This window comes from Triticum aestivum, chromosome 4D (assembly GCF_018294505.1).
Source record: "Triticum aestivum cultivar Chinese Spring chromosome 4D, IWGSC CS RefSeq v2.1, whole genome shotgun sequence".
NCBI classification, from domain to species: Eukaryota; Viridiplantae; Streptophyta; class Magnoliopsida; order Poales; family Poaceae; genus Triticum; species Triticum aestivum.
In genome coordinates this window covers 489766753-489794743 of record NC_057805.1, presented here as the reverse complement: position 1 = coordinate 489794743, position 27991 = coordinate 489766753, and the positions used below count along the sequence as shown (strand labels likewise).

General features: G+C 45.5%; 2 protein-coding genes across 2 annotated transcripts; both read right to left on the bottom strand.

The window, feature by feature from the left end:
* Positions 1–3926: 3926 nt before the first annotated feature.
* On the bottom strand, positions 3927–5473 carry LOC123098932 (uncharacterized). The gene is made up of 5 exons (XM_044521005.1): positions 4869–5473; positions 4717–4788; positions 4471–4595; positions 4309–4381; positions 3927–4231 (listed from the first exon to the last, which is right to left on the bottom strand). Exons 1-5 carry the CDS (start codon positions 5229–5231, stop codon positions 4127–4129), a joined length of 738 nt encoding a protein of 245 aa, XP_044376940.1. The 5' UTR covers positions 5232–5473; the 3' UTR covers positions 3927–4126.
* Positions 5474–5751: 278 nt separating this feature from the next.
* LOC123098931 (mitochondrial outer membrane protein porin 6) lies at positions 5752–9222 on the bottom strand. The gene is made up of 7 exons (XM_044521004.1): positions 9008–9222; positions 8771–8846; positions 8003–8070; positions 7777–7887; positions 7212–7298; positions 6739–6947; positions 5752–6310 (listed from the first exon to the last, which is right to left on the bottom strand). The coding sequence occupies exons 2-7, from the start codon at positions 8817–8819 to the stop codon at positions 6010–6012; spliced, it is 825 nt and encodes a 274-aa protein (XP_044376939.1). The 5' UTR covers positions 8820–8846; positions 9008–9222; the 3' UTR covers positions 5752–6009.
* Between the last annotated feature and the right edge of the window lie 18769 nt (positions 9223–27991).

The following is a 27991-nucleotide window of genomic DNA, read 5'->3' as shown; positions in this document are numbered from 1 at the left end:
AAGTCCGTCGGAATCATGTTAGCATTAGCTGCATTTATGAAATTTGGCAGATGGATGTCAAAACAAGTTTCCTTACCAGTTTTCGTAAGGAAAGGTTGTATGTGATACAATCAGAAAGGTTTTGTCGATCCTAAGGATGCTAAAAGGTATGCTAGCTCCAGCGATCCTTCCATGGACTAGAGTAAGCATCTCGGAGTTGGAATGTACGCTTTGATGAGATGATCAAAGATTTTGGGTTTATACAAAGTTTATGAGAAACTTGTATTTCCAATAAAGTGAGTGGGAGCGCTACAACATTTCTGATAAGTATATGTGAATGACATATTGTTGATCCGAAATGATGTAAAATTTCTGGAAAGCATAAAGGGTTGTTTGAAAGGAGTTTTTTAAAGGAAGACCTGGATAAAAGCTGCTTACATATTGGGCATCAAGATCTATAGAGATAGATCAAGACACCTGACGATACTTTCAAAGAACACACACCTTGACATGATTTTGAAAGAGTTCAAAATAGATCAGCAAAGAAGGAGTTCTTGGCTGTGTTACAAGGTGTGAGTGTTGAGTGAGACTCAAGACCTGACCACAGCAGAAGAGAGAAAAAGGACGAAGGTCGTCCCCTATGCTTTAGACGTAGGCTCTACAGTATGCTATGCTGTGTACCGCACATGAAGTGTGCCTTGCCATGAGTTGGTCAAGGGGTACAATAGTGATCCGGGAATGGATCACACGACAGCGGTCGAACTTATCCTTAGTATCTAGTGGACTAAGGAATTTTCTCGATTATGGAGGTGAAAAGGATTTCGTCGTAAAGGGTTACGTCGATGCGAACTTTGACACTAATCCGGATGACTCTGAGTAGTAAACCGGATTCGTATAGTAGAGCAATTATTTGAAATGGCTCCAAATAGCGCGTGGTAGCATCCACAAGATGACATAGATATTCGTAAAGCACATACGGATCTGAAAGGTTCAGACCCGTTGACTAATAACCTCTCTCACGAGCATAACATGATCAAACCAGAACTCATTGAGTGTTAATCACATAGTGATGTGAACTAGATTGTTGACTCTAGCAAACTCTTTGGATGTTGGTCACATGGTGATGTGACCTATGACTGTTAATCACATGGTGATGTGGACTAGATTATTGACTCTAGTGCAAGTGGGAGACTGTTGGAAATATGCCCTAGAGGCAATAATAAATTGGTTATTATTATATTTCCTTGTTCATGATAATCGTTTATTATCCATGCTAGAATTGTATTGATAGGAAACTCAGATACATGTGTGGATACATAGACAACACCATGTCCCTAGTAAGCCTCTAGTTGACTAGCTCGTTGATCAATAGATGGTTACGGTTTCCTGACCATGGACATTGGATGTCGTTGATAACGGGATCACATCATTAGGAGAATGATGTGATGGACAAGACCCAATCCTAAGCCTAGCACAAGATCGTGTAGTTCGTTTGCTCAGAGCTTTTCTAATGTCAAGTATCATTTCCTTAGACCATGAGATTGTGCAACTCCCGGATACCGTAGGAATGCTTTGGGTGTACCAAACGTCACAACGTAACTGGGTGGCTATAAAGGTGCACTACAGGTATCTCCGAAAGTGTCTGTTGGGTTGGCACGAATCGAGACTGGGATTTGTCACTCCGTGTAAACGGAGAGGTATCTCTGGGCCCACTCGGTAGGACATCATCATTATGTGCACAATGTGACCAAGGAGTTGATCACGTGATGATGTGAGTTACAGAACGAGTAAAGAGACTTGCCGGTAACGAGATTGAACAAGGTATCGGGATACCGACGATCGAATCTCGGGCAAGTAACATATCTGTAGACAAAGGGAATTGTATACGGGATTGATTGAATCCTCGACATCGTGGTTCATCCGATGAGATCATCGAGGAGCATGTGGGAGTCAACATGGGTATCCAGATCCCGCTGTTGGTTATTGACCGGAGAGTCATCTCGGTCATGTCTACCTGTCTCCCGAACCCGTAGGGTCTACACACTTAAGGTTCGGTGACGCTAGGGTTATAGAGATATTAGTATGCGGTAACCCGAAAGTTGTTCGGAGTCCCGGATGAGATCCCGGACGTCACGAGGAGTTCCGGAATGGTCCGGAGGTAAAGATTTATATATGGGAAGTCTTATTTTGGTCGCCGGAAAAGTTTCGCACTTTATCGGCATTGTACCGGGAGTGCCGAAAGGGGTCCGGGGGTCCACCAGCCCCGGGGGGCCACATGGGCTGTAGGGGGTGCGCCTTGGCCTATATGGGCCAAGGGAACCAGCCCCAAGAGGCCCATGCGCCAAGAGATAAGATAAATGGAGAGTCCTAAAGGGGGAAGGCACCTCCGAGGTGCCTTGGGGAGGAAGGACTCCTCCCTGGCCACACCCTTCCTTGGAGGAAGGGCCAAGGCTGCGCCCCCCCTCTCCCTTGGCCCTATATATAGTGGGGGGGAGGGAGGGCAGCAACACCTAAGGCCTGGCGCCTCCCTCTCCCTCCCGTGACACATCTCCCTCCTCCCGCAGCGCTTGGCGAAGCCCTGTTGGAATCCCGCTACTTCCACCACCACGCCGTCGTGCTGCTGGATCTCCATCAACCTCTCCTCCCCCCTTGCTGGATCAAGAAGGAGGAGACGTCGCTGCTCCGTATGTGTGTTGAACGCGGAGGTGCCGTCAGTTCGGCGCTAGGATCATCGGTGATTTGGATCACGACGAGTACGACTCCATCAACCCCGTTCTCTTGAACGCTTCCGCTTGCGATCTACAAGGGTATGTAGATGCACTCCTTCCCTCTCGTTGCTAGTAAACTCCATAGATTGATCTTGGTGATGCGTAGAAATTTTTTGAATTTCTGCTACGTTCCCCAACAGATGGGCCTAGCGAAGAAGGCTACATCAAGTGCAAGAGCAAAGTGGGAAGATGGATCCCTCCACCTAAGGGGTTTTGTAAGATCAACGTGGATGCGGCCGTCCCAAAAGCAAGTAACCGCGGGGCAATCAACGATGTTTGTCGGGATGCCCAAAGAGTTTTTCTAGGTACATCAGTTGTGATATTTGAGGGGATAACAGATGCAGAGACCCTGGAGGCGATCGTATGCCGATAAGCTCTCGCTCGGTGAAGAGATGGGCACGGGGAAGCTCAAAGTCTCATATGACTATCTGAGAGTCATCACAGAGCTTCAGGCGGACAAAAACTTGGGTGCTCATTGTATGATCTTGAAGAAGATTAAAGCTGAGAGATCTTTATTTTTGGCATGCCATGAACGTGGTTTGTGTAATAAGGAGGCTCATAATCTGGCCAGAATGGCTACACAACATTAGATGTTGGTCGTCATGTCTGGTTCTCTACCCCTCCTGTCAACCATTGTATTCCTTTGATTTTTAGCTACATGAAACCTGCTCAAGTTGAGAAAGCAAGGGCTGACTGGACTGCTGCTCACTCTTCTGCTTCAATGGCCATATAGTCTCCATCTTTCGCCCACCTCAGGGGTTAGGGTTATCTTTTGAAAGAATCTCTTCTATCAGCGATAAAGAACATTGTTCATCTAAAAAAACATATTTTTTTAATGAAAGTTATGTGGCGAACCACACAGTTTTCGTAACAGATCCGAACGACTCGTTCGTCATTCTATACCGATCATGCGGGGCGCACTGGCCTTCCCTCTTTTCTGATTTCCCGACTACCGTTTACTATTTCCTGCATGTTGCCAATTTTCCATTTCCTATTTTCGCCTCTCCTCTTTCCCGGTTTTGTGGGATCCTAATTTAGGCATTTAATTGCGATGGGGCACACCTAGATTTATATATACAGAAACAAAAGTAACAACAGCTTATATATCTCTGTTACTTTTGTTTCTGTGTACACAAACCCCCTCATGGTTCTAGAAAAGATCATACACATTGCAGTACATGGTTCTGGGAAGAAATTATGTTGTAATGCATACCTGCACGTAGGTAAGTTGGGATATCGTTTTCTTGACAGTATTACTGCTAGCTAACAAAGACAAGGATGAAACTGTGAGAGATGAATTTACTTCTTCTAAGCAACCACAAACACAGAAACAAACCCCAAACGAATTAACACCAGCTACGCACACACGCACGAGCTAATTAGAAGCTGAGGCCAAGCTGCAGCCCAAACGCGGCGTGGAAAAGGAAGAGCGTCATGATGCTGCTGCCGAGTAGGCCGTGCGCGCCTCTCAGCCCAGGGTTCCCCTGACAAACAAAACAGCATCACAGGTTATCCATCGATCCGAGCCATTGCTGTGCAGGAGTTGATCTTATGTTGTTACCTCAAACAATGTTGGCAGGAGAGACTGCACGGTGAGGAGCGCAAGGCCGATGACCCCGGTGACCGCGTGAGGACTGCAAATTGAAGCCATTCCAACAGGTGAAGCCAAGCTTTCAGTGTGCACTGTTGTTGTGAATTCTGAGAGGTGCGTGCACGTACGTACCTTTCGAAGATGGGTTTACCGGAGGTGAGGAGGGCGGTGACCCCGCCTGTGGCGCCGAGGGCGAAGAAGAAGAACATGCCGCCGAGGAGCTTGGGGTGGAGGTCCTTGGCCTTGGCCTTCTCCTCCTGTATATATGCAGTTGTGATGCTTTTGGTGTCGGTTCCAGATTACACACAAGTGCTGGCAGTACCTCCAGTGATTGTTAAGCCTGTACTGTGGACAAAATGTTGTACGAGTGCTACTTACAGGGTCGTCAGACAGCTTGATCCTGAATCCGAGGTATGTCCCGTACCCACCCATTGCGAACAGCACCACGGCCTGAAAGGAACAAGGATATTTTCTACTGATTTTAGGCTGTTTTTGATGGCGAGGAGGAAAGAGCATAGAGCAGGGAGTACCATGTTGCCGGGGTGGCCCCAGTGCACGAGCCAGTCGGGGAGGCTCAAGGTCCTGACCAGCTCCACGAAGGGCTCGAAGGCCGCGCTGATGGGCTCCGCCCCCGGCAGCAGCGCCGCCAGCAGCAGCGGGTACGGCGCCAGCGAGTAGAGCCGCGTCGTCGTCGCCGACCTCGTCTCGCCGGCCACCACCACGGAGAGCCCCCCCTCCCGCGGAGGAGTTTCAGCAGCCGCGGCCCGGAGGCGCCGCGGGGCGGGCAATGCCGCCCGGCGCGTGGGCGCACGACGAGGACTCGTGCTCGGCAACGACGACGACGCCCGCGGGCGGAGGACCAGGGAGCTGCTCGCCATTGTCACGGCGCCCATCACCGTGGTTCTCGTGCTGCTGCTGAAACCTCCGGGACGTCTGGGGGTTTAGTCAGTCGGGTGGTGGGGAGGATAGAGTTGGGGGCGAGGAGAAAGGGGCGGGAGACGGTGGAGCGTGGAGAGCGCCGGGCCAAGTGACGCGAGGAGGCCACGCGCACCCCAACCCTTGGTAGTAGGTGACACACAGGACAAGTCACGGGGAACCCATGATTTGCCACAGGAAAGAGAGATCTCGTCCTCGGTCCCTCACTAGTCACTGCCCATGACCACCCAGTCCCAAGAGTGGTAGGTGCCCATACCACCCACCCCACAAAAAATCATTGGTCGATAGGCCATCCAGGACATTGCAAAAAGATGAACCACAACAACAACACATCAGGGAAATGCAGGCTTAATAAAAACGATGTCAAACTAACAATCACTAACCCCGAGACGCCCCAGGCAGTCGACGCGACGATTTTCGAGCAAACCCGAGCACCAAGTCAGAATTTCATCGCATGGGGCGGCCAAAGCGCATGCCTAATACAAAACCTCTGTATATTTCCAGTTCCCGGCCCGTAACTTCGCCGGCCGGCCGGCAGGCTAATCGGAGGAATCCCGCAAAAATGAGCCCAACTCCTAGACAAGGTTTCCGTGGGCCAATACCAATACTGTTGTCACCCAAAAAGAGAGAGACCAAAAAGAATCATCGGCGAGTATGGCTCGGACATATACGAGCGGAGCGGCGTGCTTAACGCTGGCGCTGTTGTACAGGGAGGAGAAGCGGGCGGGCGGGTGATCAGGGGCTGAGGGCCACGGCCACGCCGAACCTTGACGGCGAGCTCACCACCTTGGGGTCGTACTCGGCCGAGAGGGTCACGTACGACTTGGGCCTCCACTCGTGCCGGCAGAGGAGCCCGGCCTTCCCGCTGTTGCTGAACCTCGTCTTGAGCGTCGTCGAGGGGTCGAGCGCGTGGGAGCTCCCGATGGTGAAGTAGTTCTCCTTTGTTTTCAACCTGTGCGTTACCTCGGCCGCCACTGCGCTGCTCGGGCTGAACAGGTGGATGTAGGAAGCTCTCAGTGTCTCGCCTTTGTCAGCCCTGTGTAGCAAAACACAAACCAAGGTTTGTTAGTGAACGGCAAGCGAGGGCTTTGTTAACCAAAATGCACCCGGTCATCAAACTTGCAGAAGATATCCAATATAGGAAAGACATATCAGATGGAGTTTGTCAAGAGAAAATGTCTGTAATCCTAGAGACAGACATCTCAATGCACTGTATGGGTGCTGCTGCCCTCAAAGTTACCAGTATTATCCTATATGATATTTTAATCAGCTACGGTTTAAAACTTCAGCCCAACCTGAAAGTCAAGCTCTTCCTTGTTACTATATTCTAAAGCAATACCGAACAACTATGTGGGCAAGTTTTGCAAGCAGAAAGATGTCATTGGCTACATTCGAGCAATGTGTCACAATGCAGATCTCGTATGCTTGAAGCCTTGAACAAAGCAGAAACTTGCAAAGACTTACATTTGTAAGGCGGCAGAAAAATCATCCTTGGTATAGCTGACACCTGAGTTGTACTTGGTAACAGAAGCTGAAGTACTGTCAAATCCAACCTCGGCACCGACAGCAAGTTCGTTTGTGCCAATAGTTGTTGCCAGCTCGATCACAGGTGCCGAAGTCAAGCCAATGGTTGAATTCAGTGCGAAGCGATCATGAAGGTATTGCAAATCGAGCTGACAATGAACAGTTGTTAGTAGAAAAACAATGGAATTAACACAATATGGAGAAGTGGTGGGGTTGAATGTTGGTTATAAGCCAATTTACAGGCAATAGATAAATATAATATGAAAAAAGACTCAAATCCAGCTTATTTAGACTCGCTGAATGCATTACTCGTTTACTACAGCACCAACTCCCTATGTTTTCTTCCCGCAAAAAAAAAAACCCTCCTATGTTTCAGTAAAATTGATTACCCCTCCAAAGCAAAATATACCCACCTTCCCTGACTTTTGATCAGGAACCTTGAAGCCGAAAGAAGTCTTCAAACCAGGGACTACTTCATCAAAAGTGACCGCTGTTGACACCTGCAGGAGCAAAGACTCTAGTAAGATACATAGATAGACGATGTTTAATTCTGACATGCCATAAGTCAGGAAGATTGGAAAAATAAGAATATTCAGTCTTCAGAATGAAAGAATGAGCTAAGAACACAGCTGCATAGGTATGATAGTCTATCTAAATCTCACATTCAGAAATCAACAAGTTGGCTATGTCAGTGCATTCTTTATAGCCTCAAAACTCAAAACGGAAGGCCGTCCAGCATTACATATAACATTCATCAATTTCAGCTGAACAAAAGCCAAATTAAAACACATGTCCTGCTTATTTTGGCACTGCATGTTACTTCCTATTTCGTCTTCTAATATACATTTATGAGGCTGTAACGGGGCCAAACTAGCAGCCCCTATTTGAGAAAAATATAAGCAATAATACACTGTAGTCTTTGCACTAAATACAGGCATGTAAACAAGAATAGAGAACCAAACTTTACAAGGATCTTACTTTGGAATCGCAATCGATTGTGACATCAACAGTATTTCTACCACTTTTATGTTGTACCCGTATGTCACCAATGAACAGTTCATCGAACTTCACACCAGAGGCTGTGATACCCTGCAATATAATATAATAAAGGCAATGTATTTTTAGCTAACAAGCAAGCAGGTAGTTAGGACATTATCTTCACACACACACAAAACTGCAATGGGCTAAATGGCGAGTGTCTTACCAAACCAGATTCGCTAGTTGTTGACCATGAAAACTTTTGGTCAAAATTGTAGTCCTTGTACAAGAGATCTATAGATAGAGAAATAAACATATGAGACGGTTACTGGAAGACACTCATAGATTCAGAGGACAAGAAGTACAACCAGACGAAAGCTTAATAATGCCGAAAACCAACATAAAAAGGCACAGCATTAATCTGTATTTGGTAGGCAACATCAGATAAAGGCAGGAAACGGTTATTGCCCAATCTATCGGTAAAACAACGAGATATACTAAAACAATATGAGCAAACAGTAATCCAAATCCCATTCCGCATAACGGTTGGGTCATATACAGGGTTCCCTCGGAGTAGAGCCGTTATTACTTTATAAACACGGCCCATCCATGCCGATCATAGGTATGCAACAACGGTTTACAGTTGGCAGGTATATATGGGACTACACATCAAATTAATGCAGTAACTGAAAAAGGAAGCTGATACGAGAGTATCCATCTATTTATCCATTCAAAAACTATCATATAGCTCCACTAATAATGAGCAAAGCGATTATTAAGTCCAGTGGATTCAAAGCGAGCCCTATGCAACATGTTGGAACATATGCTGCTGTCTGTCTGTCTTAAGTTAGCTCTATCTAAACGATACCAAGAAACACACTGCATTCTCAGGACCAGCCACAACAAAATTAAATCGCCAAGGCACACAACAAGTGCATAAATTAGCAGGATATTTGACAATTGAGCACCAGGGAAGAGGAAGATGCCTGCCTACCTTTTGCTTTCTTCCCAAAGCTAGGGAACGGAACCGGGCCTTTGCTCATCCTTCCCAGCTAGAAGCAACTCAGGTCCTATAATCAGTTTAAAGGAAAAAACTTGACCACATCAGCAACGTGATCAATCGACGCCACGGCGAGGCAGCGAGGTCGGCGGCGGCGGATCCAGACGGCGCGCCGGCCACCCAGGAATCGTGGAGATCAGTGGGGTTTGGAGAATCAGCGGGTGCAAATACCTCGAGTCCCAATGGGGGGGAAGGCCGCGGACGGGGCGGAGACGGCAGGGGCGCGACGAACGGCGACGGCGGCGGCGGCGGCGGCGACCGTGGGAGGGGGCGGGGACGAGGCGTCGGTGGCGGCTGTAGGGCAGGCGCGTGCTGGCTGGCAGAGAGAGATTTTAGATCCGGGCCGGGTCGGGTTCGGTAGGTCACGGGCTCGGGAGGGGTAAAAGAACGGCGAGGAGTCTGTAACCACGAGGAGGAGATGGATATTTGGACGTGCACCCGAAGCAAACCAAATTTAAACGAAAAACAAACTGTCCATTCAAACTAAACTGGATATATTTTTTCCCGGACTCCTCTAAATTTTCTTGAAGAAAAATTTAAAGCCTGTAATTAGTGTAGGCATGGATGCAAGAGAAAAGGGCGACGCCGGGCGTCAGCCGACCGGTGGCAGCTCTCGATTGGTGGGCACCCGATCCGGCCTTCCGCGGCCGTTGGATGCCCCTTCCTCGAACCGTTCTCTTCCTCCCGCATCCGCACACTCTCATCCCCTCCGCAGCCGCATCCCTGCACCCCGCTTTGGACTCGCAGCACCGCACGCGTGCGAGCATGCCGCACCAAAGTCGTCCGCTCGCACCACCCCTGACGCCGCCCGTAACACCTGCTGCCGGCTAGCTTGCGGCGGCCCGTCGCATCGACTGCAGCATGCCGTCTAGCCCGTCTTCTCCTCTCAGCGCCCACCGCAGCATCGGTCAACCGCGGTCGCAGCGTCCCCCAACGCCGGTACAACACATAGAGCCCACAGCCGCAACATCGTCACCGGCCCGGTTACCGCAAAGGTCACCGCCGCTCCCAGCAAAATCTGCCGCAGGTTGCAGCACCACCGATTTGCCGATCCAAGCAAAAAAGCAAAGCAACATCCGTCGTCGGTCACATCATTCTCCATCTCTGGTCCAGCAATATGCTTCGCAAGATGTAGCATATGCGGTTGTCGGTCGCAACAATGCGGCTCGCCGGTGCTGGTTTCTAGTACGATCGAACGTCGTCGGGTGAACCTCGCGGCTCGGCGGTGCTATTGTTGTGCTGATGTGGCCAATTTTATTCGGTATCCTTGCGATTACGACGGTCTCGTAGTCGAGTGGCACGCGACTTGTAGGCGGCATGTTGTTGGGTTGGTGGCGCATCCTTGTCACTAACATCCTCGATGGCCTCCATGTGTTGTGCACGGTAAACTTGATCAACTATTCGCATCTTTGCCCCCGTCGCGGACCAATAAATCTAGGTCATGCCAGAGAAGAACTTAATGTATAGTAAATATATCTTTCTTACAGGGAATGTATAGCAAATCTCGACCATTAATGTTCCTTTGGCTTACAACCTCCAAGGACCGAGGTGGAAAGAGGGTGGTTCCTAGAGGGATACCACCGCCGACATAAAAGACATGTTAGTTTTACACAGGTTTTGCAAGGGCTTGGCGGCAGCAAGGGCTTAGCAAGATGTCGACACAACATCGGACAATGAAATGCTATAGAGCCCCCCCCCCCCCTCCCGTAACATCCTCCACTAAAAATTGTTTTCCTCCTAGCATGGTCCTTGAATAAGAATTAACAAGGGTGAATTTTCATAAAACATGATTGATTAAATGGGAGGCAAAAAAAGAAGATTTCTATAAGCCTTAGGAATGCAAAACACGCTTGAGATGACAGATCCTGGTGAGGAGTACCAATTTAGGTGTACCCATGTGTTTGTTTTTTCGAAAAGGAGCGCTTTATTACTTAAAAAAATTAAGCATTACACCCGGCCTGTACATAGCTAAGATGCACATAGACAAATAAGGTCCTCTCACACAAATAAAAAATAAAAAGGCAAAATACAAAGAAACATGAAGAGTCTGAATAACGCCTAGAGCGGAGGGGGCAATCCTAAGATCATGCTGCGACCTATGTTGGGTAAAAGTACCCCTCGCCGTAGCCACCAATCGTGTACACATATTTGTAAATACGTTTCGATTCTCCACGCGTTGAAGAGAGGACCATAAATGAAGAGTTCCAATATATCTGTAGATAACCTGCATAAGTGAAGTATTTTTATCATTAAAAACCTTATCATTTCTACATAGTCAAAGCGACCAAATAACGACAAGCGCTCTGATGCCTGCAAGCCAAACAGGGTTGTGTCACACTTTCGTGGAAGTATCCCAATTAGTTATCGTCCCAACAAAGAGCAAAGGAGAGTATTTATAGTGGAGCTTCTGTCACACACAAGGTGTCACAGTTCTTGTGTGAAGTAACTGCTTGACCTTCTGTAAATATTGTTGTGGATGAATAAACCAGAATAGATACGGTAAAAGGTTTTAAAGTAACGAAGTCAAAAACTCTTATAAGTAAACAACATAAATAGAAGTGAGAGTGGTGTTTCTTGCAGTGAATAGATTAGGCGCAGAGAGAATTCAATTCATGGTAAGAATATATATCAAGTGTGCCAGTGCAACAGTAATACCAGTTACCTTGTAACATACTCATAGTATTTGATATGTGTGTTCTGTAGGAAGATCACCCTAAAGTTATGAAACTCCTCCTCGCGGGATCATATTTCATTATATGCTCCTGTTTCATCGTTGCCATAGAGTGATCATTTCCATAATTAAGGTCCTTGGACCAGAACCAAGCATTATGTTTCATGGATCACCCTTATATCATATTGTCTTCAGACCTCATAGATATCTCCACTTGTCACGTCAGAGGTCACAGATTCCCTAAACAATATGTGTTACCTGTGTAGGTCTTGAGATCATGTTGCTTGAGCCCTTAAATTGGACAATATGCATAGAGTTTATCACAGTATAACAACGTACTAGACAGATCATACTACTGCAAATACAAATGGCGACATATAGATTGGGCACAATCAAATCTTGCCACTCACCCACATCTCTCACGCCTATGGGGAATTACTCACACATCGTAGGATAGAAACCAATCATGATAGATATAGAACCTATGAAAATCATATCAATAATACCGTGAAGATCCACAATAAAAATGAAATGGACAATTCAAATAGTCTTGATCTCCAGATGAGATTGAATAGAGTCGCAATTGTTCTCATAACTTGGGATTCCTCTTACAATAGTGAAGGATGAGATGATGATGGAGATGAAAGGGACAAAACTAAGAAGATCTTCGAAGGTTCTTCAAATCCCATCTTCTTCTGTTCTGGACGTGGTGGCGGCTAGGGTTCTCTTCTCCTTTGTGTCCCTTCACAAAAGTGTCTTGTATAGATGTCGTGGGGCTGTTGGCACCTCATACGACCGCTCATACGAGCACTTGCGATCGTATGGAAGGCCATCTTTTGCTATGGTGTGTCTGATGGCTTGGCTCTCCACATGGAAGTTGCTCCATTTGACTTGATTTGTAGTAATTCTCCTTGGTTTCCTTCCATATATGATATTTCCCGCCAAACAATGAAAAAACGGATTTTTTTCTCTCTCTTGAAGGATTACCGTTAGAAATAATCAAGAAGTAACAAAATTTCGGTGAAAACCAAATAAGAACCACTAGAAAAACATCGTAAATTCTCGAGCCATCAACTCCCCCAAGCTAAAACTTGCTCGTCCTCAAGAAAATGAGAAATCAAGACAACAAAATGGAGCTTGAATGAGTAGAAAGAAGTTTTAACGACTCAAGAAAATATGACATATCCATCCTCACTTATCCTACAATATCATCCAAGAAAGTATTCGCATTCGCATATCTACACCCGAGTTCGTTGCCTAACCTCGTATAGTTGCTATCACTAGTTATAATTTCTCAAACAAAAATTTTCATTGTTAAACAAGTGTTAGGCAAGCGAAAGCATTTATTTCTTTGGATGGACATTCTTTTAGGCTCTTCATAAAACAAATACATCACGAGGTTTCGAAAATGAAGAGAGCAAAGAATTCAAGCATCTAATTAACACCCACAAGTACCTCCTAGTCATGGCTTTAAAACACTTCTTTCAATCATTATTCTTTGGAACTTTAATTCTTGGTGACGGGGTTATGCTAAAATTTACTATATGTAGTTGGGTTCCGTTGTGGCTTAATTTTGTGCATTATAGATCAAGAATGGTTGTCTCTTTCGAGCTCAGCGATCGGTGCTCTTATTTACCACATACACACTTCCTTGGAGAAGGTCGATCATTTACCACTCAATTTCCAAGTCTGTGACGGCGTCGCAGTTACGTGAATTATCTCAACATATAGCAACGGGACATAAAACTAGCAAAGAGTTGAGAAGCTCTACGATTTTAGTATCGCGTATAAGTTTTGGCATAACCTCAGTCACTTCAAATGTTCATTCCTCCAGATAATTCTATCAATAGGTGCAGTTAAGACAATCAAATTCAGCACTATGGAGTTGAAGTGTTTGAATGCTTGTTCTGTTCAAAAATCTGAGCCCCTAAGTTTTTCATAGAATTTCTTTTAGAGCAAAATCATGCTTCACCACAAGGTTTCACTAGCAAAATTTGAAGTTGGGAGTTATGACTAAATGATATTCAACTAACGAGGGGAACTAACTCAAGTGCAACCAGTCAAATAAAATTATTTCTCAAATAATATTGCGAGACAAGGGATTATGCATATATTATACCTCCTTGCGCTGGCTCACTTCCCCCCTCGGTCAATCCTCCGCTTCATTTTCTTCATTTCTAATTTGCTAGTGGTGAACAAATCTATGGGCTTGAAGAAACAAAACACAAACGAATAGAATTCCAACAAATCAAGAGCAAAGCTTGCTCTACAAATTTATTATACAAACTGAAAAATAAACATGCTAAACAAAATAAAAAGAATAAAAATAAAATATGCATGCATTTATAACTAGGGGGTGAGATCCCCCAAGTTTAGGCTCTTGGCCTACTCTCTAGTCCATGTCCTCGTCATCCTTGCCCCTCTGACCAATATGAGGCCACTGCATCTGAGATGGACCGCTAGAGCACTGACCTCCCGTGCCAGGGTGCGGTTGCCAGAAAGAAAAGAGGGACTACATGTTCCCACTAAGTAGGTTAATGTTGTTGTTAGTCTCATGGAGGTCCGTACGGATCCCTCCGACCTGCTGCTGCAACTACTGAAACTCTAACCTAGGCACTTAGTCAGTACCTTGCCCGCACTGAACCTGGGGAGCACATTGGGGTGCATTACCCCATGCATACCAATCGTGAGCACCCCCCTCCGCGGCGGCATCCCACTCTGGTGCTGGCTCGGGATGAATATCATTCCCGAACCCAACTGTGTGTCTATGCTCAATGATTTTATCGATGGAGAGCACCCACATACCACGCATAGAAACAGTAGCAAATCTCATTTTGTACATAACCCGTAATCATAGCATTTCTTGTATCAGACACATACAAAACTCGTTTTCTACGACATCCAGAGATAGAGACGGTGATACAGTGAATCACAATGATTGATACCCGAGCAAGTTACAAAAACCTCTATATATATTCTATCATTTATAAGGGGCGGCGTCAAGAAATATAGCCATTGGGTTCACTCATTTGAAAGCACAAGTGCTCCCTGGGTGATTTTGGTAATTAATGTCAACATATCTCTTGTTGGACTAACATCTTTATCTAGTATATTTCAGAAAGTTCAACAATGGCGTGGCATGGACAAGAGGATGTGGAACCCCTTCAAAATGCTAAGGACAAAGATTGGCAAAAGCTCAAGGCTCTCCATTTCTATTTTAGTGATCCAAGATCACATTGAGTCCATAGGAAAAGCCAATACTATTAGAAGGGGATGAGGTGTTGCTTAATGGTCTACTTGCTCAAAGTGCTTAGTGATATTGCTCCATAACCCTCATCCACTTTCTTAATTCCTAATATGTCAAAAACCTAAAGTCAAACTCGGCCCCATCGATTTGATCTATCCGGCGCCACAGAGTTCCTTCGACATAGCCATTGCCAGAAACCCTAATCAGTTCGGTCTCACCGATCGGGATCTCGGTCTCACTGAAATGGCCTTGCAAACTCTCTCTTGACTGTTGTAATTATTTTGGTCTCACCGAAATGTGCAATCGGTCTCATCGAGTTTGCCTGACCAACTCTCTATTTGCTCATTGCTTGTAACGCCCCAGACCGACGCTTCAGAAGACTTCCATATTTTTCGTGATCACCGTGTGTTTCTTTTGTGCTTGCTCTTTTATTTTTCATTGCATCATGTCATCATGCCTTCATGTCATTTAATTTTTAAAAACTCAACTAAGTAAATTGCATGGATCTTCGATCCATTTAAATCGAGGGAAATGCACATGGTGATTTCTCTTTATAACATATATCCTCCCAATATTGTTAGGGAGCTATATTAAAATATTCCATTAATTGGAGTTCACCATAACACACTTGCAAATATCCCAATGCCTTTGTTATCTTAATTCTTGGTCTCCAATCTTGCCATATATTCTTTCTTCACTTTCCGGAGCTCCACCAAATATCCGAACATTTTTGGACCTTCCCAACCCTCGCTTCCTATTCAAATCATTTGAATTTAAATCTTTCAATCATGCCACTTCTATTTTTCCTGGATCAAGCGCATTTTTGTGAGCCCGGGAAAATAATCCCCATGCCCAAGTTCTTTCCAAAGCCTCTCTTTCTTTTCTTCTCTCTATTTCTTTTTCTGCTAAAGAATGAAAGAGAAGGGAATGGAAGGGAGAGAGAGCCTGCACCCGCCGGCCTGTTGGGCCTCACCAACCAGGCCGGCCATCCCTGCCCTAAGGCCCAACCGCACCTAAAACCTAGCCCGACCCCCTCCTCTCAATCTCTCCCCCTGCCGCCGCCTCCTGCTCGATCCCCCTGCTCTCGCTCGTCTCCCTCTCCTCCTCTCGCGCTGTCGTCCACGCACAGGAGAGGGATCCTGATCCCGCAGCGCCGCTACCTTGCGCGAACCGCACGGCCGCCGGCCATGGAGGCCACCGTGCCGGCCCTCAAGCGTGTCGGCCGTGCTCCTCCCCCGACGCCCTCCTTCGGCTGCTCGCGCCTGCAGCTCCGTCCGCGAGCTCGTGCAGCCATGGCCGCCACAGGAGCCTCGTGCCCGACCCCCTCGCTGAGGCCATGGATGTCGCGGACCCGCCTTCCTGCACCTCCACACGGCGCCCGCACACGCCACCAACCGCTGCTCCGCCTCCATCGAGCTCCATATCCTGCTGTCGCTGGATCGCCAAGATGCAGCCCCGACCCCGTCGGCCCCTTCCTCTGCCGCCGTGACGTCGTTCTGGCCGTCGAGCCCATCTCCTCCGTCCATCCCCATCGCCCCGCTGCCGCGCCGTCTTTTCACCTCCTGCCTGCGTCCCTCTGCACCGTGCTGCCCGAGCCGCCGGGATCTTGTGCCATGGCCTGGACTCCTCTGCGCCCATGAGCCTCGACGCCCTTGCTGCTGCCCGCCAGAGGCCCCTGTTGTCTCGCTTGGTGTTGGTTTGGTTTTAGATCAGCAAGAACGAGATGCCAAGACCCGTACCCGGACATTCAAGCATCTTCTCCGAGAATTTTGCCAAGTACCACGACGATGCGCCAAGTACCTCTACGACCCGTGTACGACTACGTGATTTCACCAAGTACCCCTCGGATGCGCCAAGTTCGACTACTTGGACCACCAAGTTCCTCTACCGATGACTCAAACGACTACGAAACGTGTACCACTACCGCCGACCCTCGAAGACTCCGTGGACATCAAGTTCCTCGCCATGACCCCGAACATCTACGGAACATGAACGACTACTTCCTCTTCGAAACGTGAACCACTACTTCTACTACCGTCGCCGTGTACAACTACTTCCACTTCGAACCCGTCCGCCTCCAAACGCACGCTTCGAAGGTATAACCGACGGGACGGTTGCTTTGAACGAATGCATGCATGTTGTATGAGATGCTCGTGTTTGCACCGTGTCCGAGAGAGGTCTTTGCACGTTCCTCGATTGCCATGCCGCCGTACCGTGGGAACCCGAAATCTGGGAGCACCCCACCATCTCTAGCTTGACATGCTCACGCCCACTTCTTTTGCACCGGTATCTCCGTGAGTTATCGGATCATCGGAATGTTGCCGTGGCACCATTTTCGTTATCGTTGCCGTGGCACCCTTTTCGTTCCACCACGGTAACAAATGCTTCATAACATGCTTATGTCAACATTTTCATAAAATTGCTTAAAAACTTGCATTGTCATCCGCATCATGATAACAACATTTGAATGTTTAAAATTGTGTTTGCATTAAAATTGCTAAATGAAATGAGGATTTTCCGGAATTATTGTTTGTTGTTCCGGCCTCATTTAAATTGCCTAGATAGTTAGTTTACTTATGCTTCACCTCTTGCCATGTTAATCAACATTTAATATTGTTGGGTACATAACCGAGAGAACTAAACAATTGATGTGGTGTTTCGTCAATATGCAACTCGTTGCATATTGAGCTCCACTTAACTTGTAGTTTCGTTTGTGCACTTTGCCATGCCATGCCTCTTTAAACCGGACATGCATCATACTTGTTTGTGCATCATGCCATGTGTATGTGGTGGTTGTTTACTATGTTGTTTGTTTCTTTCCGGGTTGCTTCTCTCGTTAGCTTCTGTTTCGTTCCGGAGTTGTGAGGATTCGTTCGACTACGTCCGTTTGTCTTCTTCATGGACTCGTTCTTCTTCCTAGCGGGATTTCAGGCAAGATGACCATACCCTCGAAATCACTTCTATCTTTGCTTTGCAAGTTGTTCGCTCTATCGCTATGCTTGCGCTACCTACCACTTGCCATATTCATGCCTCCCATATTGCCATGTCAAGTCTCTAACCCACCTTTCCTAGCAAACCGTTGTTTGGCTATGTTACCGCTTTTGCTCAGCCCCTCTTATAGCGTTGCTAGTTGCAGGTGAAGATGAAGTTTGTTCCATGATGGAACATGGATATGTTGGGATATCACAATATCTCTTATTTTAATTAATGCATCTATATACTTGGTAAAGGGTGGAAGGCTCGGCCTTATGCCTGGTGTTTTGTTCCACTCTTGCCGCCCTAGTTTCCGTCATACCGGTGTTATGTTCCTTGATTTTGCGTTCCTTACGCGGTTGGGTGATTTATGGGACCCCCTTGACAGTTCGCTTTGAATAAAACTCCTCCAGCAAGGCCCAACCTTGGTTTTACCATTTGCCTACCTAAGCCTTTTTCCCTTGGGTTCTGCAGACTCAAGGGTCATCTTTATTTTAACCCTCGGGCCAGTTCTCCTTCGAGTGCTGGTCCAAACCGAGCGATGTCCGGCGCCCCCTGGGCAACCAGGGTCTATGCCAACCCGACGTCTGGCTCATCCGATGTGCCCTGAGAACGAGATATGTGCAGCTCCTATCGGGATTTGTCGGCACAGCGGGTGGTCTTGCTGGCCTTGTTTTACCATTGTCGAAATGTCTTGTAAACCGGGATTCCGAGACTGATCGGGTCTTCCTGGGAGAAGGTTTATCCTTCGTTGACCGTGAGAGGGCTACGTTGGGACACCCCTGCAGGGTATTATCTTTCGAAAGCCGTGCCCGCGGTTATGTGGCAGATGGGAATTTGTTAATATCCGATTGTAGAGAACTTGACACTTGACCCTAATTAAAACGCATCAACCGCGTGTGTAGCCGTGATGGTCTCTTCTCGGCGGAGTCCGGGAAGTGAACACGGTTTCTGGGTTATGTTTGACGTAAGTAGGAGTTCAGGATCACTTCTTGATCATTGCTAGTTCACGACCGTTCCGTTGCTTCTCTTCTCGCTCTCATTTGCGTATGTTAGCCACCATATATGCTTAGTGCTTGCTGCAGCTCCACCTCATTACACCATCCTTTCATATAAGCTTAAATAGTCTTGATCTCGCGGGTGTGAGATTGCTGAGTCCTCGTGACTCGCAGATACTTCCAAAACAGTTGCAGGTGCCGATGATACCAGTGCAGGTGACGCAACCGAGTTCAAGTGGGAGCTCGATGAAGATCTTGTTTGTTGTGTTGTTTCTTTTCATGTTGATCAGTAGTGGAGCCCAGTTGGGACGATCAGGGATCTAGCAGTTGGGTTGTCTTCTTTTATTTTGGTTCCGTAGTCAGACCTATGTGTGTACTCTGATTGATGTATGATTTATTTATGTATTGTGTGAAGTGGTGATTGTAAGCCAACTCTTTATCCCATTCTTGTTCATTACATGGGATTGTGTGAAGATGACCCTTCTTGCGACAAAACCACAATGCGGTTATGCCTCTAAGTCGTGCCTCGACACGTGGGGGATATAGCCACATCGTGGGTGTTATATTGCTAAAATTGGTCCCACCGAGTTCATGCAATCGGTCACACCGAGATGAGGTTTTTCCCTAACCCTAGCACATCGGTCCCACCGAGCTGATCATGTCGGTCCCACCGAGAATCCTAACGTTCACATTTTGAACTGAATCAATCTCACCGAGTTCACCTATTCGGTCTGACCGAGTTGGGTCAATTGTGTGTAATGGTTAGACTTTGTGTGGAGGCTATATATACCCCTCCACCCCTTCTCTATTCAAGAGAGAGCCATCAGAACGTGCCTACACTTTCACTAGTCATTTTTTGAGAGAGAACCACCTACACATGTGTTGAGACCAAGACATTCCAATCCAACCACAAGAATCTTGATCTCTAGCCTTCCCCAAGTTGCTTTCCACTCAAATCATCTTTCCACCATAGCAAAATCTATGAGAGAAAGTTGAGTGTTAGGGAGACTATCATTTGAAGCACAAGAGCAAGGAGTTCATCATCATCACACCATCTATTATCTTTTGGAGAGTGGTGTCTCCTAGATTGGTTAGGTGTCACTTGGGAGCCTCCGACAAGATTGCGGAGTTGAACCAAGGAGTTTGTAAGGGCAAGGATATCGCCTACTTTGTGAAGATCTACCCAAGTGAGGCAAGTCTTTCGTGGGCGATGGCCATGGTGGGATAGACAAGGTTGCTTATTCGTGGAACCTTCATGGGTGAAGCCCTCCGTGGACTCGCACAACCGTTACCCTTCGTGGGTTGAAGTATCCACCAACGTGGATGTACGATAGCACCACCTATCGGAACCACGCCAAAAATCTCCGTGTCTCCAATTGCGTTTGCACACTCCAATCCCATCCCTTTACTTTCTTGCAACTTGCATGCTTTACTTTCCGCTGCTCATATACTCTTGCCATGCTTGCTTGAAATGTATTGTGAATGTTTAAACTTGTGCTAAATCTCCACCTCAACTTGAAGAAATTAAAACTGCTACTTTTGCTTGTTGAGGGTCTAATCACCCCCCCTCTAGACACCTCTTCTCGGTCCTTTTAATTGGTATCAGAGCATTGGTCTCCATTTCTTTGGTTTAATCACCATTAGAGGAAGCTGGATGAGTCTACGATTGGGAGTTTTAGACATAGAGTGCCTATACTTGATGGAGAGTTCTATAGTGCTTGGAAAAATGAGATGCATGAGATTTTCAATGAATATCACTTGAACAAGTACATTACTAGCCCTTGTGCACCCCTTATTGATCCATTGCATCCTACCCCCGATGAGTCTCTTGACATGATTCGCAATCTTGGAACTATCAATCTTATCATTAGAGGATTGCCTAGAAATTTGGTTGTATGCTTGCCTACTCTTGAATGTGCTTACACCATAACAAACTATTCCTTGAAAAATCTAGATGAAATTCTTCAAAAGTCCATAGCTTTTCATAAAATGAAACCTAGTGACCCTAAATGTGATGATTGTCTTTTTTAGCTTCATGACCTTATGCGTGCCAAAGGAGATGTTGGAATCATTAGTAGCATCATCTCTCAAGTCATTAGAATTCATAAAAGTGAGCATTGCCGTGGTCATACATCTAATGAATCACTCTGTCTAGGTGATGATCAATCACAAGACGATGTTGAACATGGATACTATGATGAGGATGATGATAGTGACTTTGATCTCGATGAGTCTATGAGACACTTTGGTCTTATATCTAACCTTCGTGGCTACATGGTTGGAGGAAAGGAATGGGTTCTTGATAGTGGATGTACTGATCACATTACCGGAGACAAAGATATGTTTTATGAGCTTGCTGAAAACGACGGCCCTCGAAAGTATGTCACTTTGGGTTATGACTCAAAGGGTAAGGTGGTTGGCCTTGGTAAGGTCACATGACAGCTCCATCCAAAATGTTATGCTCGTTGAATCTCTTGGCTATAATTTACTTCCGTATCTAGACTAGCCGATTTCGGTTTCAATGTCCTGTTTAGAGAAGTAGATTGCCAAGTGTTTTGAAGAGATAATCATAAGATGGTCTTTACCGGTATTCGTAGAGGTGATCTATACATTGTTGATTCCACTAAAAAGGTTCAACCTAGAACTTGCTTAATTGCTAAATCTTCTAAAGGTTGGTTGTGGCATAGAAGGCATGCGAAATCTTGATAAGCTTATTAAAGGTGATCATATACTTGGAGTTAATGATGTTATATTTGACAAGGATAGACTTTGCAGTGCTTGTCAAGCAGGAAAACAGGTTGGAGGAAGTCATCCCGTGAAAAACATTATGACCACGAGAAGACCACTCGAGCTACTTCATATGGATCTTTTTGGTCCCAACGCCTACAAAAGTCTCGGTGGTAACTCATTTGATTTAGTCATTGTCGATGACTTTTCAAGATTTACGCGGGTGTTCTTTCTTGATGATAAATCGCAGGTCCAAAAGATCTTCAAGAACTTCGCTAGGAAGGCCCAAAATCAATTTGAAGTGAAGATCAAGAAGGTTCACAGCGACAACGGAATGGAGTTCAAGAACGCAAATGTGGATACCTTTCTTGACGAGCTTCTTGGCAAGACGGCATACGAGCTTATCACCGGTAACAAACCCCAAGTTGGATACTTTCGAGTATTCGACTCAAAGTGCTACATTCTTGAGAAGCATCGTCGTTTGAAATTTGCTCCTAAATCTCATGAAGGTTTCCTACTCGGTTACAACTCAAACTGTCACACTTACCGTGTCTACAACAATTTCACCTGAAAGGTTGAAGAGATGGTAGATGTGAAGTTTGATGAATCTAATGGCTCGCAAGTAGAGCAATTGCCAATTTATGTAGGAGATAAAGATCCTTCGGAAGCAATCCAAGACTTGTCTATTGGCAAGATTCGCCCAACAGAGGTGAAGGAGAGTACCCCGTCCGTTCAAGTGGAAGCCTCAACTTCACGACAAGGTGAACCACAAGTTGACTTGGAGGCATCCACAAGTGGAACACGCCAAGATGAAGGAAACGAGGAAGTACAACAAGATGAACCTCATCAACCTCCTTCTCCACCCCCACAAGAGAACACCAACACCAACAATGAAGAAGGCCATGAGGAAGAACAAGATGATGAAGAGGATGTTCCATCCCGACCCAAACAAAAGCTCTCATGAATTAGAGCAAGAGTTTCAAGAGAACATCCTGTTGAACAAATCTTTGATGATATTCAAACCAGGAGAATTACTCGCTCTAAAACTCGTTTGGCTAACTTTTGTGAACATTATTCATTCATCTCTATTATTGAACCTATGAAGGTTGAAGAAGCTCTTGATGATCCGGATTGGGTGAACGCCATGCATGAAGAGCTACACAATTTCAAGAGGAACCAAGTGTGGACATTGGTAGAAAAGCCGGATGACACCCAAAATGTCATTGGAACCAAATGGGTGTTTCGGAATAAGCAAGATGAAGATGGGCAAGTTGTACGCAACAAGGCACGTCTCGTCGCCCAAGGCTACACTCAAGTCAAAGGCATGGACTATGGTGAGACACATGCCCCCGTTGCTAGACCTGAGTCCATATGTATCTTACTTGCTTATGCCAATCACCATGATATTACTTTGTACCAGATGGACATTAAAAGAGATTTTCCAAACGGTGAGATTGAGGAGGAAGTTTATGTTAAACAACCTCCCGGCTTTGTTAATCCCAAGAAACCTAATCATGTTTACAAACTTCACAAAGCTCTTTATGGACTTAAACAAGCTCCTAGAGCATGGTATAGATGCTTGACCAAGTTCCTTATTGAAAAAGGCTCTGAGATTGGGAAAAAATGATTCTACACTTTTTACTTAAAAGGTTAATGGTGAATTATTTGTGTGCCAAATTTATGTGGATGATACCATATTTGGTTCTACTAACCCTCATTTTAGTGAAAAGTTTGGAAGGCTAACGTTGAAGAAGTTTGAGATGTCTATGATGAGTGAACTCAAGTTCTTTCTTGGTTTGAAAATCAAGCAAACTAAGGAGGGTACCTTTGTTTCCCAAACAAAGTACACCAAGGACTTATTCAAGAAGTTCAACATGCAAGAAAGCAAAGGTATGAAAACACCCGTGCCTACTAGTGGACATATTGACTTGACTAAGGATGGCAAACCGGTTGAGCAAAAGGTTTACCGCTCTATGATTGGTTCATTGTTATATCTATGTGCCTCCCGTCCCGATATTATGCTAAGTGTGTGTGCATGTGTGCACGATATCAAGCGGCCCCTAAAGAGTGTCATCTTAAGGCTGTGAAAAGGATAGTGATATACTTAATTCATACACCAAACTTTGTCATTTGGTATCCTAGGAGGTCTTCTTTTGATCTTGTTGGCTACTCCTATTCAGACTATGCCAGTGACAAGGTTGATAGAAAGTCCACTTCGGGTACTTGTGAATTTCTTGGTAGATCCCTTGTGTCTTGGTCCTCCAAGAAACAAAACTCGGTATCCTTATCCACCGCCGAAGCGGAATACATTGTCGCCGGTTCATGTTGTGCCCAATTACTTTGGATGACCCAAACTCTTAAGGACTATGGGATATATGTGAAACATGTTCCATTGCTTTGTGATAATGAGAGTGCCATTAAGATTGCTCACAATCCCGTGCAACATTCTCGAACTAAGCATATTGAAGTTCGTCATCATTTCATTCGAGACCACGTTGCTAAAGGAGACATCAATCTTAAGCATGTTCGTACTGATAAGCAATTGGCGGATATATTCACCAAACCGCTTGATGAGAAAGTATTTTGCCGTTTGAGAGGTGAATTGAATATCATTGATGCCTCAAACTTGGAGTAGTAACTCCATTTGGATACATGCAAGGCATGAGCCTTTTTTACTAATCCTTGATATTTCTCTTATGAAGATGATCATATGTCTAGGATCTATACTTGTACCTTTGCATGTTATCTAACCCTTGTAGGTACTTGGATGAGCCCATATCTATGAGATTGCAAGTCACTCATATCTTGAGCAATCTCTACATCACCGAGTCTCTACAATATGGTGGTTGAAAACGAGGAAGCATGAATCCACTCAACATATCCTTTGACAATTTCTCCATATCAAATTTCATTTGGTATCAAGTTTCATGATTGTCATTTTTGATACACAAGTGCTCTTCCTTGCAAGACTAACCCATGTAGAAAGATGAACTAAAACTAGAGTGGTGCTCCCAACTCTTGATGAACTACATCAACCTTGAGCATCCAACACAAGTTCGACTGCATGATCAAGATAAACACCACCACCCAAGGTATGTTATTCCATCTTAGAGAAGCTTCACCCTAAGTCATGGGTCAAAGCAACTCAACAAGATGTGAATGTTGGGGAACGCAATATTTCAAAAATTTTGCCTACGATCACGCAAGATCTATCTAGGATATGCATAGCAACGAGCGGGGAGAGTGTGTCCACGTACCCTCGTAGACCGAAAGCGGAAGCGTTTAGTAACGCGGTTGATGTAGTCAAACGTCTTCACGATCCAACCGATCCAAGTACCGAACGTACGGCACCTCCGTGTTCAGCACACGTTCAGCTCGATGATGTCCCTCGAGCTCTTGATCCAGTTGAGGACGAGGGAGAGTTCCGTCGGCACGACGGCGTGGCGACGGTGATGATGAAGTTACCGGCGCAGGGCTTCTCCTAAGCACTCCGACGATATGACCGAGGTGTTGAACTGTGGAGGGGGGCGCCGCACACGGCTAAGAGATTGTCTGTTGTGCCTTTGGGGTGCCCCCCTGCGCCCGTATATAAAGGAGGGGAGGAGGAGGCCAGCCAACAAGGGGCGCGCCAGGGAGAGGGGAGTCCTACTAGGACTCCAGTCCTAGTAGGATTCGGCCCCACCCCTTTTTTCCTTCTACCGGAGGGGGAAAAGGGGAAGGAGAGGGAGTAGGAGAAGGAAAGGGGGTGGCGCCCCCTTCCCAAGTCCAATTCGGCCTCCTCCCTTGTGGGGGGCGCACCAGCCCCTTGTGGACTGGTTAACCTCCCTCCTATGGCCCATAAGGCCCATATCTTTCCCCCGGGGTTCCGGTAACCCCTCCGGTACTCCGGTATGTACCCGATACACTCCAGAACCCTTCCGGTGTCCAAATACTACCTTCCAATATATTAATCTTTACCTCTCGACCATTTCGAGACTCCTCGTCGTGTCCGTGATCTCATCCGGGACTCCGAACAAACTTCGGTTCATCAAAACACATAACTCATAATACAAATCATCATCGAACGTTAAGCGTGCGGACCCTACGGGTTCTAGAACTATGTAGACATGACTGAGACACTTCTCCTATCAATAACCAATAGCGGAACCTAGATGCTCATGTTGGCTCCTACATATTCTACGAAGATCTTTATCGGTCAAACCGCATAACAACATACGTCATTCCCTTTGTCATCGATATGTTACTTGCCCAAGATTCGATCGTCGGTATCATCATACCTAGTTCAATCTCGTTACCGGCAAGTCTCTTTACTCGTTCCGTAATACATCATCCCGCAACTAAATCATTAGTCACATTGCTTGCAAGGCTTATGTGATGTGCATTACCGAGAGGGCCCAGAGACACCTCTCCGATACACGGAGTGAAATATCCTCGATCTATGCCAACCCAACAAACACCTTCGGAGACACCTGTAGAGCATCTTTATAATCACCTAGTTACGTTGTGACGTTTGATAGCACATGAAGTATTCCTCCGGTATTCGGGAGTTGCATAATCTCATAGTCAGAGGAATATGTATAAGTCATGAAGAAAGCAATAAAACTTAACGATCATTGTGCTAAGCTAACGGATGGGTCTTGTCCATCACATCATTCTCTAATGATGTGATCCCATTCATCAAATGACAACACATGTCTATGGTTAGGAAACTTAACCATCTTTGATTACGAGCTAGTCAAGTAGAGGCATAATAGGGACACTCTGTTTTGTCTATGTATTCACACATGTACTAAGTTTCCGGTTAATACAATTCTAGCATGAATAATAAACATTCATCATGATATAAGGAAATTTAAATAACAACTTTATTATTGCCTCTAGGGCATATTTCCTTCAGTCTCCCACTTGCACTAGAGTCAATAATCTAGTTCACATCGTCATGTGATTTAACACCAATAGTTCACATCTTTATGTGATTAGTTCACATCTCCATGTGACTAATACCCAAAAGGTTTACTAGAGTCAATAATCTAGTTCACATAGCTATGTGATTAACACCCAAAGAGTGATCATGTTTTGCTTTGTGAGAGAAGTTTAGTCAACGGGTCTGCCACATTCAGAGCCGTATGTATTTTGCAAATTTTCTATGTCTACAATGCTCTGCACGGAGCTACTCTAGCTAATCGCTCCCACTTTCAATATGTATCCAGATTGAGACTTAGAGTCATCCGGATCAGTGTCAAAGCTTGCATCGACGTAACCCTTTATGACGAACTCTTTATCAACTCCATAACCAAGAAACATTTCCTTAGTCCTCTTAGGTAACTAAGGATAATTTTGACCGCTGTCCAGTGATCCACTCCTGGACCACTATTGTACCCTCTTGCCAAACATGGTGAGGTACACAATAGGTCTGGTACACAGCATAGCATACTTTATAGAACCTATGACTGAGGCATATGAAATGACTTTCATTCTCTTTTTATTTTCTGCCATGGTCGGGTTTTGAGTCTTACTCAACTTCACACCTTGCAACACATGCAAGAACTCCTTCTTTGACTGTTTCATTTTGAACTACTTCAAAATCTTGTCAAGGTATGTTCTCATTGAAAAATCTTATCACGTGTCTTGATCTATCTCTATAGATCTTGATGCTCTATATGTAAGTAGTTTTACCGAGGTCTTTCTTTGAAAAACTCCTTTCAAACACTCCTTTATGCTTTCCAGAAAATTCTACATCATTTCCGATCAACAATATGTCATTGACATATACTTATCAGAAGGGCTGTAGTGCTCCCACTCACTTTCCTGTAAATACAGGCTTCACCTAAAGTCTGTATAAAACCATATGCTTTGATCACCTTATCAAAGTGTATATTCCAACTCCGAGATGCTTGCTCCAGTCCATAGATGGATCGCTGGAGTTTGCACACTTTTGTTAGCACCTTTCGGATTGACAAAACCTTCTGGTTGTATCATATACAACTCTTCTTTAAGAAATCCATTAAGGAATGCAGTTTTGACATCCATTTGCCAAATTTCATAAAATGCGGCAATTGCTAACATGATTCAAACAGACTTAAGCATCGCTACGGGTGAGAAAGTCTCATCGTAGTCAACTCCTTGAACTTGTCAAAAACCTTTTGCGACAATTCGAGCTTTGTCGATAGTAACACTACTATCAGCGTCTGTCTTCCTCTTTGAAGATCCATTTAATCTCAATGGCTCGCCGATCATCGGGCAAGTCAATCAAAGTCCATACTTTGTTCTCATACATGGATCCCATCTCAGATTTCATGGCCTCAAGCCATTTCGCGGAATCTGGGCTCATCACCGCTTCCTCATAGTTCGTAGGTTCGTCATGGTCTAGTAACATGACTTCAATAAAGGATTACCGTACCACTCTGGTGCGGACTATACTCTGGTTGACCTACGAGGTTCGGTAGTAACTTGATCTTAAGTTTCATGATCATCATCATTAGCTTCCTCACTAATTGGTGTAGGAATCACTAGAACTGATTTCTGTGATGAACTACTTT

Bases quoted from the DNA above. Each gene is read 5' to 3' on its own strand.
- LOC123098932 (XM_044521005.1), bottom strand. From the start codon at position 5,231: ATGGGCGCCGTGACAATGGCGAGCAGCTCCCTGGTCCTCCGCCCGCGG. The intron at 4,596-4,716 runs GTAAGTAGCACT...GCATATATACAG, and splicing joins TCAAGCTGTCTGACGACCCT to GAGGAGAAGGCCAAGGCCAA. The intron at 4,232-4,308 runs GTAACAACATAA...TTTGTTTGTCAG, and splicing joins TCCTGCCAACATTGTTTGAG to GGGAACCCTGGGCTGAGAGG.
- LOC123098931 (XM_044521004.1), bottom strand. From the start codon at position 8,819: ATGAGCAAAGGCCCGGTTCCGTTCCCTAGCTTTGGGAAGAAAGCAAAA. The intron at 7,299-7,776 runs GTAAGATCCTTG...TTGCTCCTGCAG, and splicing joins CAATCGATTGCGATTCCAAA to GTGTCAACAGCGGTCACTTT. The intron at 6,311-6,738 runs GTAAGTCTTTGC...TTTGCTACACAG, and splicing joins TTTTCTGCCGCCTTACAAAT to GGCTGACAAAGGCGAGACAC.